Below are 12,717 nucleotides of genomic sequence, written 5' to 3'. Positions count from 1 at the left end.
AACCCACCGGAAAAGCCTTAGCAAATTTCCCCCTCCTGGATATCGGTACCCCTCTGGTTCAGGTGAAGACCATCTTGCTTGTAGAGGTCCCACCTATGCCAGAAAGAGCCCCAATTATCCAAGAATCCAAAACCCTCCCTCCTGCACCATCCCTGCAGCCACGTGTTCAACTCCTCTCTCTCCTATTCCTCGCCTCACTAGCACGTGGCATGGGCAACAAACCAGAGATAACAACTCTGTTCGTCCTAGCTCTTAGCTTCCATCCTCGCTCCCTGAATTTCTGCCTTAAATCCCCATCTCTCTTCCTATCTATGTCATTGGTGCCAATGTGGACCACAACTTGGGGCTGCTCCCCCTCCCCCTTAAGGATCTCAAAAACACGATCAGAGACATCACGCACCCTGGCACCTGGGAGGCAACACACCAACCGTGAGTCTCTCTCATCCCCACAGAACCTCCTATCTGTCCCCCTAACTATGGAGTCCCCAATGACTACTGTTCTGCTCCTCTTCCCCCTTCCCTTCTGAGCAGCAGGGACAGACTCTGTGCCAGAAACCTGTGCCCCACTGCTTTCCCCTGGTAATTCATCCCCCCCAACAGTATCCAAAACGGTAAACTTATTGTTGAGGAGAATGGCCACTGGGGATCCCTGCATTGCCTGCAGGTTCCCTTTCTATCCCCTGACCATAACCCATCTGCCTTTTTCTTGTACCTGAGGGGTGACTACCTCCCTATAACTCCTCTCAATAACCCCCTCTGCCTCCCGAATGTGAACCTGATTCTGAGACCATTTTTGAGGCCTGACCCTGTTGTAATCCTCTTTGGCGGTCTTTAGTGTTACTCAAATGAAGTACATTGATTTAATTTAGAGGACTTCTGCTGTATCAATGTATTGCTAAACTAGTACAGACATTACAGAGTGAGCTCAAATCATAGCCTATATCCAGGCTGCCACAGTGAAGTCTTTGTGGCCTTTGGTGGCATATTATATCCAGGTACAGGATCATCTCCATGTTGGGTTTCTTAAAGGGACATCCCTCTTAAAGCAATATTAAACAGACCCCATTTGTGGTCACTGTGCAATACCCAGCACAGCATTGTAGTGTGTGACTCAGTGATTTGCCTCTGTGAGTTAGAGGGCAGCAGGCACTGTCAGGAAACAGCAGCAATAAATGGAGCCCACCACATTAAGAGCTTGTGTCAGCCATTAATGTGCCTTGAGGTAAACTGTTTCACAATTTGTACTACAATAGCTTATACTTATTCTATGAATAGCTGTAAGGTAATGCAACATTTTATTCTTCATTTCTCTGTTTGTGTCTAAGATTCATACATGGGTACTTAGTACTTCTGTACTTGAGTACACATGACAATGAACCTAATTCTAATTCTGATTCTGATTCTACAAAGTGTACAAGAGTAGACAGCATCAAATGAAAAAGATGTCAAGCTGCCCCATGGATCATTCTCTCTTACAGTCCAGACAGTGACAGTGAGAGCCTGCAAGAATGATTTATTTCCTAAAAGTAGTAGTAGGAAGCTTGGCAGATACTACCAGGGTCAGCGGCAATGTGAGGTGAGCAGGACATGGATCTAGTTGAGGAAATGTCCAATGACCTTCTGAGGGTTGACTATTTGAAAAACTAATCCCACCCAGCTGGCAGCCACGTACCAATCCAAGGCTGAGCAGAAGGGCTCCAAGGCAGGCACAGCCCTGGGACATCTACAGCGTGTGTGCCCATGTCAACTTGTCACCTGAGGGAAGAGGTGACAAGAACGAAATGCTTAGAGATGAAAGATTAAACCTACAAAGAGGGAATTGCCAGGATCAGTACATGGGAATATGCCTCCTGATCAAAGTCTTTGGAATCCAAGAAAATGTAGTAAAGAGCACCAATGACAGAAGTGCCTATGGGACCATCTAACAGTACAGAAAATGACGGTGAGGAAGTAGGCTTTTGACATTGGCCTGAGGACAGGCAGTCACTCTCCCGAACTTGGGATGGGTATTTGAAAGAAAAAGGGTGACGTCTTCTTGTCCTGGCCACGCAAGTGTTTTGAAACAGCTTCTGCATTCATGTTGTTGATTCCAGTAGATCATAATTGATGATCAGCCAAATACCTGAAGAAGCAGTTCCCGAGAGGTGGAGGTTGAGTAATTGGCATGTTTTCTTCTCAAGAGGTCCAAAGTTGAAGGATCATCACTGGGCAATAATAGAGCTTATAAGTGCCTCAGAGGAACTGATGCTCCCCGAAGCTCTGTCATAAACACTGCACTGACTCAGGCCGTGAACAGTTGAGGAGCTGGCCTCCACATCCACTTGAGCAACCGTAGGAGCACCCTGTAAATCTTTAGGGTCATTACTTTGAGGTTGGCTTTATGCAGCTGGGAATGGTTTTGGAATTAAATGCAAAGTCTTCAGACTCACATGTGTTGTTTTCCGATAACTGGGGGTATAGAAGCAACAGGATAAGTCCTCACACTTATCTCGGAGGCAGGATTTTGTTCAATCTTTCAGCCTAATAATCTTTGTGCCCAAACCGGAAAACAGTAGCAATGAAATAGAGATAACAAGGTGTAGAGCTGGATGAACACAGCAGCATCAGAGGAGCAGGAAGGCTGATGTTTCGGGCCTAAACCCTTCTGGCAGCAATGAAATAGGTTTTTAGCAAGAACGGAGGCAGGAAAATGGGGGAGAGGGAAGAACAACTGGGAAGCCTAGCGATAGGAAGTAAGGCAGGAGAGATTAAAAGTAAAGGAATAATACTCTTTGTCAAAATGGAGACATGAATAGCATAGATAAAGAAATAAAGGAAGTGACTAAAGGAGTTAATAAACCAGGTTAGTGGGATCAGCACCAACAGGTGCAGTTAAAGAAATGGGAGCTGAAAGTATGATCCAAATAATTGAACTTTGTGTTGAGCCTGTATGCCCTTAAAGTGATTAATCAAAAGCTGAAGTTCTGTTCCTCAAACTTATGTTGCGTTTCATTTGATGAGTGTGAAAAAAGAGTGACCAGACAGACAGTGAAGCCAAGAGTTAAAATGGTAGATGAATGGATGTTTGGGGCACAGTTGTGAACTGAACTGAGGTGTCCCTTAAATCTGTAATTCAATTTGCATCTGGTCTCTCTGCTGTCTACAAGAAATTGCATTATTAGCAGCAAATTCAATTGATTAAATTGAAGGAAGCAAATGTAAGTTGCTGTTTCACTGGGAAGGTGCATTTGGGGGCCACGGGTGGTGACAATGGAGCACGTAAAAATAGAATTGTTGTGTCTCCTATGCACAGAAAAAGGCTTGTGAAAGGGAGGCTGTGATTGAGAAGTGTCTTAGATGGAACAGTCCCCATGGAATGCTGAAAAGGGCAGTAGAATAGTGCTTGCTGGTGGCATCCCACCAGCGGTATCAGAAACGGCAGAGAATAGTGCATTAAACATGCAGCTGAGTGGGCTGGAAGGCACAATTAACAGGATTATGACTGTGATTTTCAGACCACGAGAAAAGGATGGGAGTTGAAGTGTCAGAAGTGGAACAAAGATATTCCAGAGCCATGTCAGCCACGTTGCTGTGGTGGTGAGGTGCTAGTGCTGGCGATAGAAGGGAAGGTGTTGCTGTTCTTTGGTTGAGGGATGGAGAAAGACATCAGAAATGCCATCTAATTAGGTTACACCATCTGAACAGGTGTAGAGATAGAGAATCTGAGAGATGGGATAAAGTTCTTACAGGCAGCACAATTCAAGCAAGTGCAGTGATAGTAATGATGGGAGTCTGTGGGATCGAGGCAAGCCAAGGAGTGGCAGATGAAGTTTAATTTAGATAAATGCGAGATGATGCATTTTGGAAAGGCAAATCAGGGCAGGATGTATACACTTAGTGGTAGGGTCCTGGGGAGTGTTGCTGAACAGACCTAGGGTGCAGGTGCATTGTTGCATGAAAGTGAAGTCACAGGTAGACAGGGTAGTGAAGAAGGCAAGTTGGATTGAAGGGTCTGTTTCTGTGCAATACAACTGTGTGACAAGTTGTGATGGAATTATTGAGCCAGTCAGATAGCCAACCAGGTGTGTTATCTTCTCCGATTGCCAACTGTGCATTCCACATTTAGACATATGGCTACATTATGTTTAGGTAGATTGTCATCCAGATAAACAAAACTGGAACAAAAATTAAAGCTGAGCTATGAAGTTAGCATTTCAAAACAAGTAAAATACTTTTCTACTTCTATGTGGATGATCAAAAGTTATAATAGGCAGTAAATGGTTATACAAGAGTAATCTAATCATCTGGCTCATTTGTCATGATAAAGACAGAAAATTCCAATGTTTTACAACTACCATTCGAATCCCAAGAGAATCCCTTGGGGTGATTGCCTGGTATCTGTAGTTAAATACCAACTGAACACCAATTTATTTTGTTGGGTCATTTATTTCACTGGAGATTTTTTTTTGCTGATGGTGCATGTCAATTGCTGGTGCACTCTGTGCCCTTAATTTGTTAATATGCTCATGGGGAATACTGAACTAATAATAATACAATATTATTCTGAAGTTTCACTGAGATTCAACAATGATTAAACTTTATATAGGGTCACAAATTGGTTAACGGATTTGGAATGCAGTGGGATACAAAAGGACAGAGATGTTATCACGGTATTTAACGGTTTAACAATGACATCAGATGTGTTATTGCCTTTCTGGGGGAAAGAACAGTTTTTAAAAAAAGCAACAAATGAAGATACTGGACCTCCATTTGAAGTATGCAAGATGAGTTAGACCAGTATGCCTCATTCTCCAGTTTTGCTGTTAATTTCTTCAAAATTATCATTCCTTGCAAAATACTAATATGTGAAAAGAAAGTGGAGAAAAGAGAAATGTAGTTGCAATCAGGGAGTGTATGGACAAGGGAAAAGGCAGTGTCCTCTGTGTCCAGGATTGAAAGTCCCAAACACTGTGTTGCTTGGTGAGTGATAATGGGAACTGCAGATGCTGGAGAATTCCAGATAATAAAGTGTGAAGCTGGATGAACACAGCAGGCCAAGCAGCATCTCAGGAGCACAAAAGCTGACATTTCGGGCCTAGACCCTTCATCAGAGAGGGGGATGGGGCGAGGGTTCTGGAATAAATAGGGAGAGAGGGGGAGGCGAACCAAAGATGGAGAGAAAAGAAGATAGGTGGAGAGGAGAGTATAGGTGGGGAGGTAGGGAGGGGATAGGTCAGTCCAGGGAAGACGGACAGGTCAAGGAGGTGGGATGAGGTTAGTAGGTAGGAAATGGAGGTGCGGCTTGGGGTGGGAGGAAGGGATGGGTGAGAGGAAGAACAGGTTAGAGAGGCAGAGGCAGGCTGGGCTGGTTTTGGGATGCAGTGGGGGGAGGGGAAGAGCTGGGCTGGTTGTGTGGTGCAGTGGGGGGAGGGGACGAACTGGGCTGGTTTTGGGATGCAGTGGGGGAAGGGGAGATTTTGAAGCTGGTGAAGTCCACATTGATACCATTGGGCTGCAGGGTTCCCAAGCGGAATATGAGTTGCTGTTCCTGCAACCTTCGGGTGACATCATTGTGGCACTGTAGGAGGCCCATGATGGACATGTCATCTAAAGAATGGGAGGGGGAGTTAAAATGGTTCGCAACTGGGAGGTGCAGTTGTTTATTGCGAACCGAGCAGAGGTGTTCTGCAAAGCGGTCCCCAAGCCTCCGCTTGGTTTCCCCAATGTAGAGGAAGCCACACCGGGTACAATGGATGCAGTATACCACATTGGCAGATGTGCAGGTGAACCTCTGCTTAATATGGAAAGTCATCTTGGGGCCTGGAATAGGGGTGAGGGAGGAGGTGTGGGGGCAAGTGTAGCACTTCCTGCGATTGCAGGGGAAGGTGTCGGGTGTGGTGGGGTTGGAGGGCAGTGTGGAACGAACAAGGGAGTCACGGAGAGAGTGGTCTCTCCGGATGGCAGACAAGGGTGGGAACGGAAAAATGTCTTTGGTGGTGGGGTCGGATTGTAGATGGTGGAAGTATCGGAGGATGATGTGTTGTATCCGGAGGTTGGTGGGGTGGTGTGAGAGAACAAGGGGGATTGTGTTGCTTGGTGCCTGGTTCAGGAAATCTCGTTCAGGCAGAGCAACTTGCAATAGGAGGGGAAAGATCTAGTTATCCTGGTCTATGTAGGTACCAATGATATAGGTAGAAAGAAGAAAGAGGTTCTGCAGAGGAAATATGAAGAAGTAGGGGATAAATTAAAAAGCAGAAACAAAAAGGTAATTAATAATTTGGATTAATACCTAATCCATGAGCAAATCGCCACAAAGTCAACCAGATTAAGGGAGGGAATGTGTGGCTCAAAGATTGGTGTAGGAGAAGGAGTTTCAAAATCATGGGACATTGGCACCAGTACTGGGGAAGGAGGCAGCCGTTCTGATGGGACAGGCTCCATCTGAATCATGCTGGGATCAGAGTCCTGGCGAATTGCACCACTAGGCCTGTGAATAGAGCTTTAAACTATTAGTGGAAGGGTAGGTTCAACTGCATGGAAAATTATGGGAAAAGTTAAAGTTGGGGAGGGTTCAACAGAGGTTATTAAAGTTTCCAGAGCAAGTAGTAGGACAAAGAGTATGGAAAAGGTCAGGAATCTAACTTCAAGCACAGCAGATAAGAAGACAACTATAAGTGGGGGAGCAGTCAGTCAATGCAGGCCTGAAAGTATTGTACTTTGAAATGCAGATAGTATACAAAACAAGGTAAATGACCTTGTAGCACAGATTGAAATTGGCAGGCACGATGTTGTGAGTAATACAGAGATGTGGCTGCAAGGCCATCAAGGATACATGCCCCTTTGAAAGGACAGCGGTTGGGGGGGAGCGGGTGGTAGGCTCAACAGTGAGAAAAGAAGTGACAGAGTCAGAAGGGTTACAGTCTGCGAGGGTAGAGCTGAAGAACTGCAAAGGACAAAAGACCCAGTTGGGAGTTATGAACAGCCCCCTGCGCGGTAATCAGGATGTGGGGAAGAAAATAAGCCAGGAGATAGAAAATGCAAGTCAGAAAGGCACAACTAGAACAATAATGGGAGAACTGGGAAAATCATATTCCTAGTGGATCTCAAGAAAGGAATTCACGGATATCCACGAGATGGTTTTTTTTGGAGCAGCTTGTGGTACAGCCTTCTAGCAAACAGGAAATTCTAGATTTGGTGATGGGGAGCCTAACAGGGAAGATAGTGGAGCAGCAATGCTGGAGTTTCTGGGGGTAATTCAGGAGACATCGCAGAAATTCATCCCAGGAAGAAGAAAATCGCTAAAGGGAAGATGAAGCAATTATAGCTGAGAAAGGAGGTCAGGGACAGCATAAAAGCAAAAGAAAAAGCTTACAATATGGTGAAGATTATTGGGAAGCCAAAGGATTGGGAAACCTTTTCTAAAAAAAAAATCAGCAGAGGATAATGTAAAAAAATTTTAAAGGTGGGGGGAAAAGATGAAACATGAGGGTAAGCTAGCTAACAATGTTAACTAAGATTGCAAGACTTTTTTTAAGTATCTAAAATGTAAGAGGGACACAAGAGTGGACATTGAACCACTTGAAAGTGAGGCTGGAGAAGTTGCAATGGGTCTTGAAGAAATCGGGGAGAAACTAAATGGGTATTTTGCATCGGTTTTCACAATGGAGGATACCAGCAGCACATCAGAACCTCAAGAATGTCAGGGCAGAGGTGAGAGTAGTGACCATCACTAAGGAGAAGATGGTGGAGAAGCTGAAAGGTCTAATTTGGATAAATCACCTGGACCAAATGGATAGATCTGAAGGAGAAGGAGGATATTGAGGAGTATGAATGGTGATCTTTCAGGAATCACTGAAGTCAAGGAGGGTCCCAGAAATGGCTAATGTAATACGACCTATTTAAGAAAGGATGGAGGCAGAAGGGGCAATGTACTGGCATGGATAAAGAATTGACTGACTGGCAGAAGACAGACAGTACCGATAAAACGTCTTTATCAGGATGGCACCGGCTGACTAATAGCGTTCCGCAAAGGTCTGTATCGGGACAACAACTATTCATGTTATGCATTACGGACCTGAAAGAAGGCACTGACAGCATTGTTGCTAACTTTGCAGATGACAAAAGGTAGGCAGAGGGACAGGTTTTGCTGAGGAAGCAGGGAGACTGGAGAAGGACTTCGACATGCCAAGAGAGTGAGCAATGATGTGGCAGTTGGGAAAAGGAGAGGGTAGGATGAATAAGATTATTTTCTAAATGGGAAAAGGCTCCAGAAATCTGAAGCACAAAGGGACTTTGGAGTCATAGTTCAGGATACTTTTAAGGTTAACACACAAGTTCAGTTGGCAGTTAGGAAGGAAAATGCAGTGTTAGTATTAATTTCGAAAGGGATAGAATACAACAGCGGGGATATACTGCTGAGGCTGTATAAGACTCTGGCCAGACCACAGTTGGAGTATTGCGAGCAGCGCTGATCCCTGTATCTAAGGAAGGATGTGCTGACATTGCAGAGGGTCCAGAGAGAGTTTACAGGAATGATCCCAAGTTGAAGGGCTTGTCATATGAGGAGCAGTTGAGGACTCTGACTTATTGGAGTTTGGAAGGATGAGGGGGATCTCATCTAAACTTTGAGAACACTGACAGGCTTGGACAGCATGGATGTTTCCACTAATAAAAGAAGATGTTTTCATGAGAAGAGAGAGATTTGGACCTCAGGATCCAGCCTCAGAATGCATGGAGACCCTTCAGAACTGAGATGAGGAAGAATTTCTTCAACCAGAGGGTGGTTAATCTACGAAACTGCTGTAGAAGGCAGTGGAAGCCAAGTCATTGTGTATACTCAAAACAGAGGGCTAGAGCTTTTTTGGGAAAGGGATCATAGGTTACAGGTAGAAGCATATCAGCCATGATTGAATAGTGGAGCAGACTTGATGGGCTGAATGGATTAATTCTGCTTGTGTATCTCATGGTCACATAAACCATATATCACAACAATCTTGACAGTGTCATTACTGATACAATCACATTCAACTGAAAACCAAAATTAGACAGCTAGCGCGATGATACTTTTTGGCTCAGTTGAGGTAGGATTTTGAGGAAAGCATGAGCAAAATTGCACAGAACATCTTAGGATCAACTTGGACGCTTTTGCATTTTGCAGTGCCTTGAGAACTATCAGCGACTTATTTCGACTTCTATACATGTCCAACCTATCATTTAGTAATTACCATCAATATTGCTGTTGATTTGAGTCTACATAATGAGAATGACATTATTCATTAAGATGTTCCTACTATGTGAGTAATATAGTTAAACAATTACTCCTGCAAGATATTTTTGATCACAGGTTGATTTACATTTCAACGTTACTTGTTATTCTATGCTTTTGCAAGAATAACATAATCAAGTTCCCTCATAATGGACATTCATGCATAAAAATAATTAAACTGCCTAATTTATTGCTGTGCTTGTTTTTCCCCAATTTGCATTAAAGCTATGAAAGATATTGTTGACCTACCTTGCCAGTAAAAGCTGCCAGGTCCTCCAAGCACCAGATACCCGTTCTAGATAAATCAAAATCTTTTTAAGACACAAAATTTTGCAAGAAATATTATCTTTCTCTCAACATATTAGCTAGCAACATTTATAAAGCAGATGTTTTGTGGAGAAATCAAACATAAAGAATGTCATTAAAATACTAAGAATGTCATCAAATGCAAAGAAGACTAGTTCAACACTGATTATAACCCTGATTGAGATAACAAGGTGCTGAGCTGGATGAACACAGCAGGCCAAGCAGCATCAGAGGAGCTGGAAAGCTGTCGTTTCGGGTCTGGACCCACCTTCAGAAAATAAAATTTAAAAAGATGTAAATCAACCTGAGATCATTTTTTTTTCCTGAAGAAGGGTGCAGACCCAAAACGTCAGCTTTCCTGCACCTCTGATGCTGCTTGGCTTGCTGCGTTCATCTAGCTGTACACCTGGTTCTTTCAGATTCTCCAGCATCGGCAGTTCCTACTTCGTCTCTCTATAGCCCTGCCAGTAAGATTTATTGTTTGACACGCTAACATAATACAAAAAGTTAAATATGTTCCAAGGGACATGTACAGTAACACAATATTTGACACAAAAAGCCTCCAGATGTCTACATGAGGCCGACTCTATACCCTGTATCATAATAGTATCATGCTCTTCTCTGTTTAAACTGGCTGAAATTGCTTTGAAGGATATGAGCAACACCGGACCTATATAATGTTAGAAGCTGTGAATCAATTCAATCTACAACATCAGGGTGTCAAAGCTACTGAATGCTTCTTTCTAACAGCTGCCTGGACATGCTGCAATCTCTAAGGTTTCATGTTCAGGTATTTCATGGATATTCAAAATCTGCAGTATGTGATTTCATTTTCAACCTACTCATTTTACCTTCTACAGGCAGGTGCCTACTCACAAATTTCACACTGTCTCGTAAACCTACCACATTACCCTCAGTGTAAGATATTTCTTTCCAACCAAGTTAACCTTCTTGACTTACATAAACACAATTAGCTTTAAACGTCTGTACTTAAAATTAATTTAAAATCACTTGCATTTGCACACTTATTCCTCAATGAAATTTTGGTAACAGTCCTGAAGTACAGTAGCACTTCATACTGCTGATCTGTTTTGTTTGTAAACTGCACAAAATAATCACTAATATTGTTCTCAATAAATGGATTTGAGTATTGTTATTGTAGCAAACTTCATTCCAAAGCCACTTTATTCAAGTAAATTGGGCTCGATCAGATTGTCAGTTCATTCTGTTATTAAATACTGATCAATTTACACTGTAGAGACAATGTGACTAACCAGATGCTACTCAAAAGAATAATTTTTACAAAATTACAATAAATGCAGTGGTAATAGGTAAATTGTATGAAGATTTGGTAATCAAGTTTTGTTTCAATGTGAGGAGTCTGCTCTAACAATATGTATAAGATGCTGTTTCTTTGTCCTAACACTTTTTTAAACTTAATACTTGGTGTTATGTTTTTCATATCCAAAAACATTTATTTTATTGCAATTGGAAAGGCATGCAACATCCCAAAAATTATATCACCACAAAAGTCAACAAAGACGGTCTGTGTCACTATCATCTGACCTTTAAAGTTTTACACAGTTTGTCAAAAAAAGAGTCAGCCAGGATTTAAATAGCTTCAAACCCTTCTCAGTACAGGCACTTGAATGTATCTTGCACAGCAAGAAACTACTCTTGACTTATGTACTTGGCGTGTCTTTTCTTTTGTTTACATGCACAGATGGCATATAATTAAAGATTTCTGTTTGATTTTCTAAAGTAAATAAAATAAAACGCAACAACATGGTTACCTGGGTAAAATCAAGGCTAAATCCTGCTTGACAAAAACCTTGACCTTCAGGATCTGGGTGACCTGAAATTGGTATAAAATTTACATTATTTTCATAAATCACAAATGATTTTATTAACTTTTTCCTGCATAATATGACATTAATAGCTTCTAACAATGTTTTAAGAAAAGGAGCACCAGTCAGCATTCCTATTTGAATGTTATTTGGCACGAATGTTATGCTTTTTGCTATATATAGAACAATCTGGACCATGGCAGTGCAATCCAACACATTCCTTATGATTTTATTTATTCATTCATGGGATATGGGCTTCACTGACAGGGCCAACCTTTATTCTCATCCCCAGTTGTCCTTTAGAAAGGTGGCGGTAGTAACTTGCCTAATTGAACTGCTGCAGTCAATTTGATGTAAGTAAACTCACAATATCATTGGGGGAGTTCCAAATCTTTAAGCCAGCAGTACTGAAGGAATGGTGACGTATTCCTAAATCATGGTGAGCTGCTTGGAGAAAAATCTGCAGATATTGATTTTCCTGTTTACCAGCTGTCTAGACCTTTTGGATGGTACTGCTTGTGGAATTGGAAGGTTCTGTCTGAAGATCCTTGCTAAATTACTGCATTGAATCTTGGTAGTAGGGAGAGTAGATGTTTGTGGAAGTGGTACTAATCAAGTGAGCTATTTGTCCCGGTGTCAAGCTTCTAGAGTGGTATTGGAGCCGCTCTCATCCAGGCAAGTGGGAAATAGTTCATTACATTCCTGACTTGTGCCTTATACATGATGGACAGGCTACAGGGAGTCAGAAGGGACATTACACATTGCAAGATTCCTAATCCCTAACCTGCTCTTTTAGCTACAGTATTTATGTGGCATCCAATTCATTTTCTGATTAATGGTACCTGCTCAGATGTTCATAGTTGAAGATTCAGCGATGGTGATGCTATTGAATGTGAGTGATGGGGTGATGATTAGATTCTCTCTTGTTGGGGATTGTCATTGCCTCATTCTTGTATGATGCAAATGTTATTTGCCATTTGTCAGCCCAAGCCTACATGTTATCTGGGTCTTGCTGCGTTTGGACATGGACTGCTTCTTTGTCTCTGGAGTCATGAATGACACTGAACATTGTTTGCTGATGATTGCACATCACCACTTCTGACTTTAGGATGGAGAGAAAGTCATTAATGAAGCAACTGAAGATGGTTTGGCCAAGGACATTTGCCTGAGGAACCACTATAGCCAAATCCTGGAGCTGAGCTGACTGAGCTCTGACAAGCAAAACTACCATTGTGTGCACTGGCTTTAGAATACACTCCTCTACTGCATTCATCATAACCCTGACTGAAAAATATGACAGCTTCCCTGATGAAATCAGGT

The 12,717-nt window shown here is 42.5% G+C and overlaps 1 protein-coding gene across 1 annotated transcript in view; it reads right to left on the bottom strand.

The window, feature by feature from the left end:
* The window catches only part of itga8 (integrin, alpha 8), a 231,149-nt gene that overhangs the window by 210,876 nt on the left and 7,556 nt on the right, over positions 1–12,717 (bottom strand). The window contains exons 5-6 of the mRNA XM_048522032.2: positions 11,344–11,405; positions 9,494–9,539 (exon numbers count right to left, since the gene is read on the bottom strand). Of these exons, the coding sequence (XP_048377989.1) occupies positions 9,494–9,539; positions 11,344–11,405 (108 nt within the window). The remainder of the gene's footprint in view (positions 1–9,493; positions 9,540–11,343; positions 11,406–12,717) is intronic.

This window comes from Stegostoma tigrinum, chromosome 2 (assembly GCF_030684315.1).
Source record: "Stegostoma tigrinum isolate sSteTig4 chromosome 2, sSteTig4.hap1, whole genome shotgun sequence".
NCBI lineage: Eukaryota > Metazoa > Chordata > Chondrichthyes > Orectolobiformes > Stegostomatidae > Stegostoma > Stegostoma tigrinum.
Note: the sequence above shows the minus strand (reverse complement) of the source record. Positions and strands in the feature narration are given on the sequence as shown.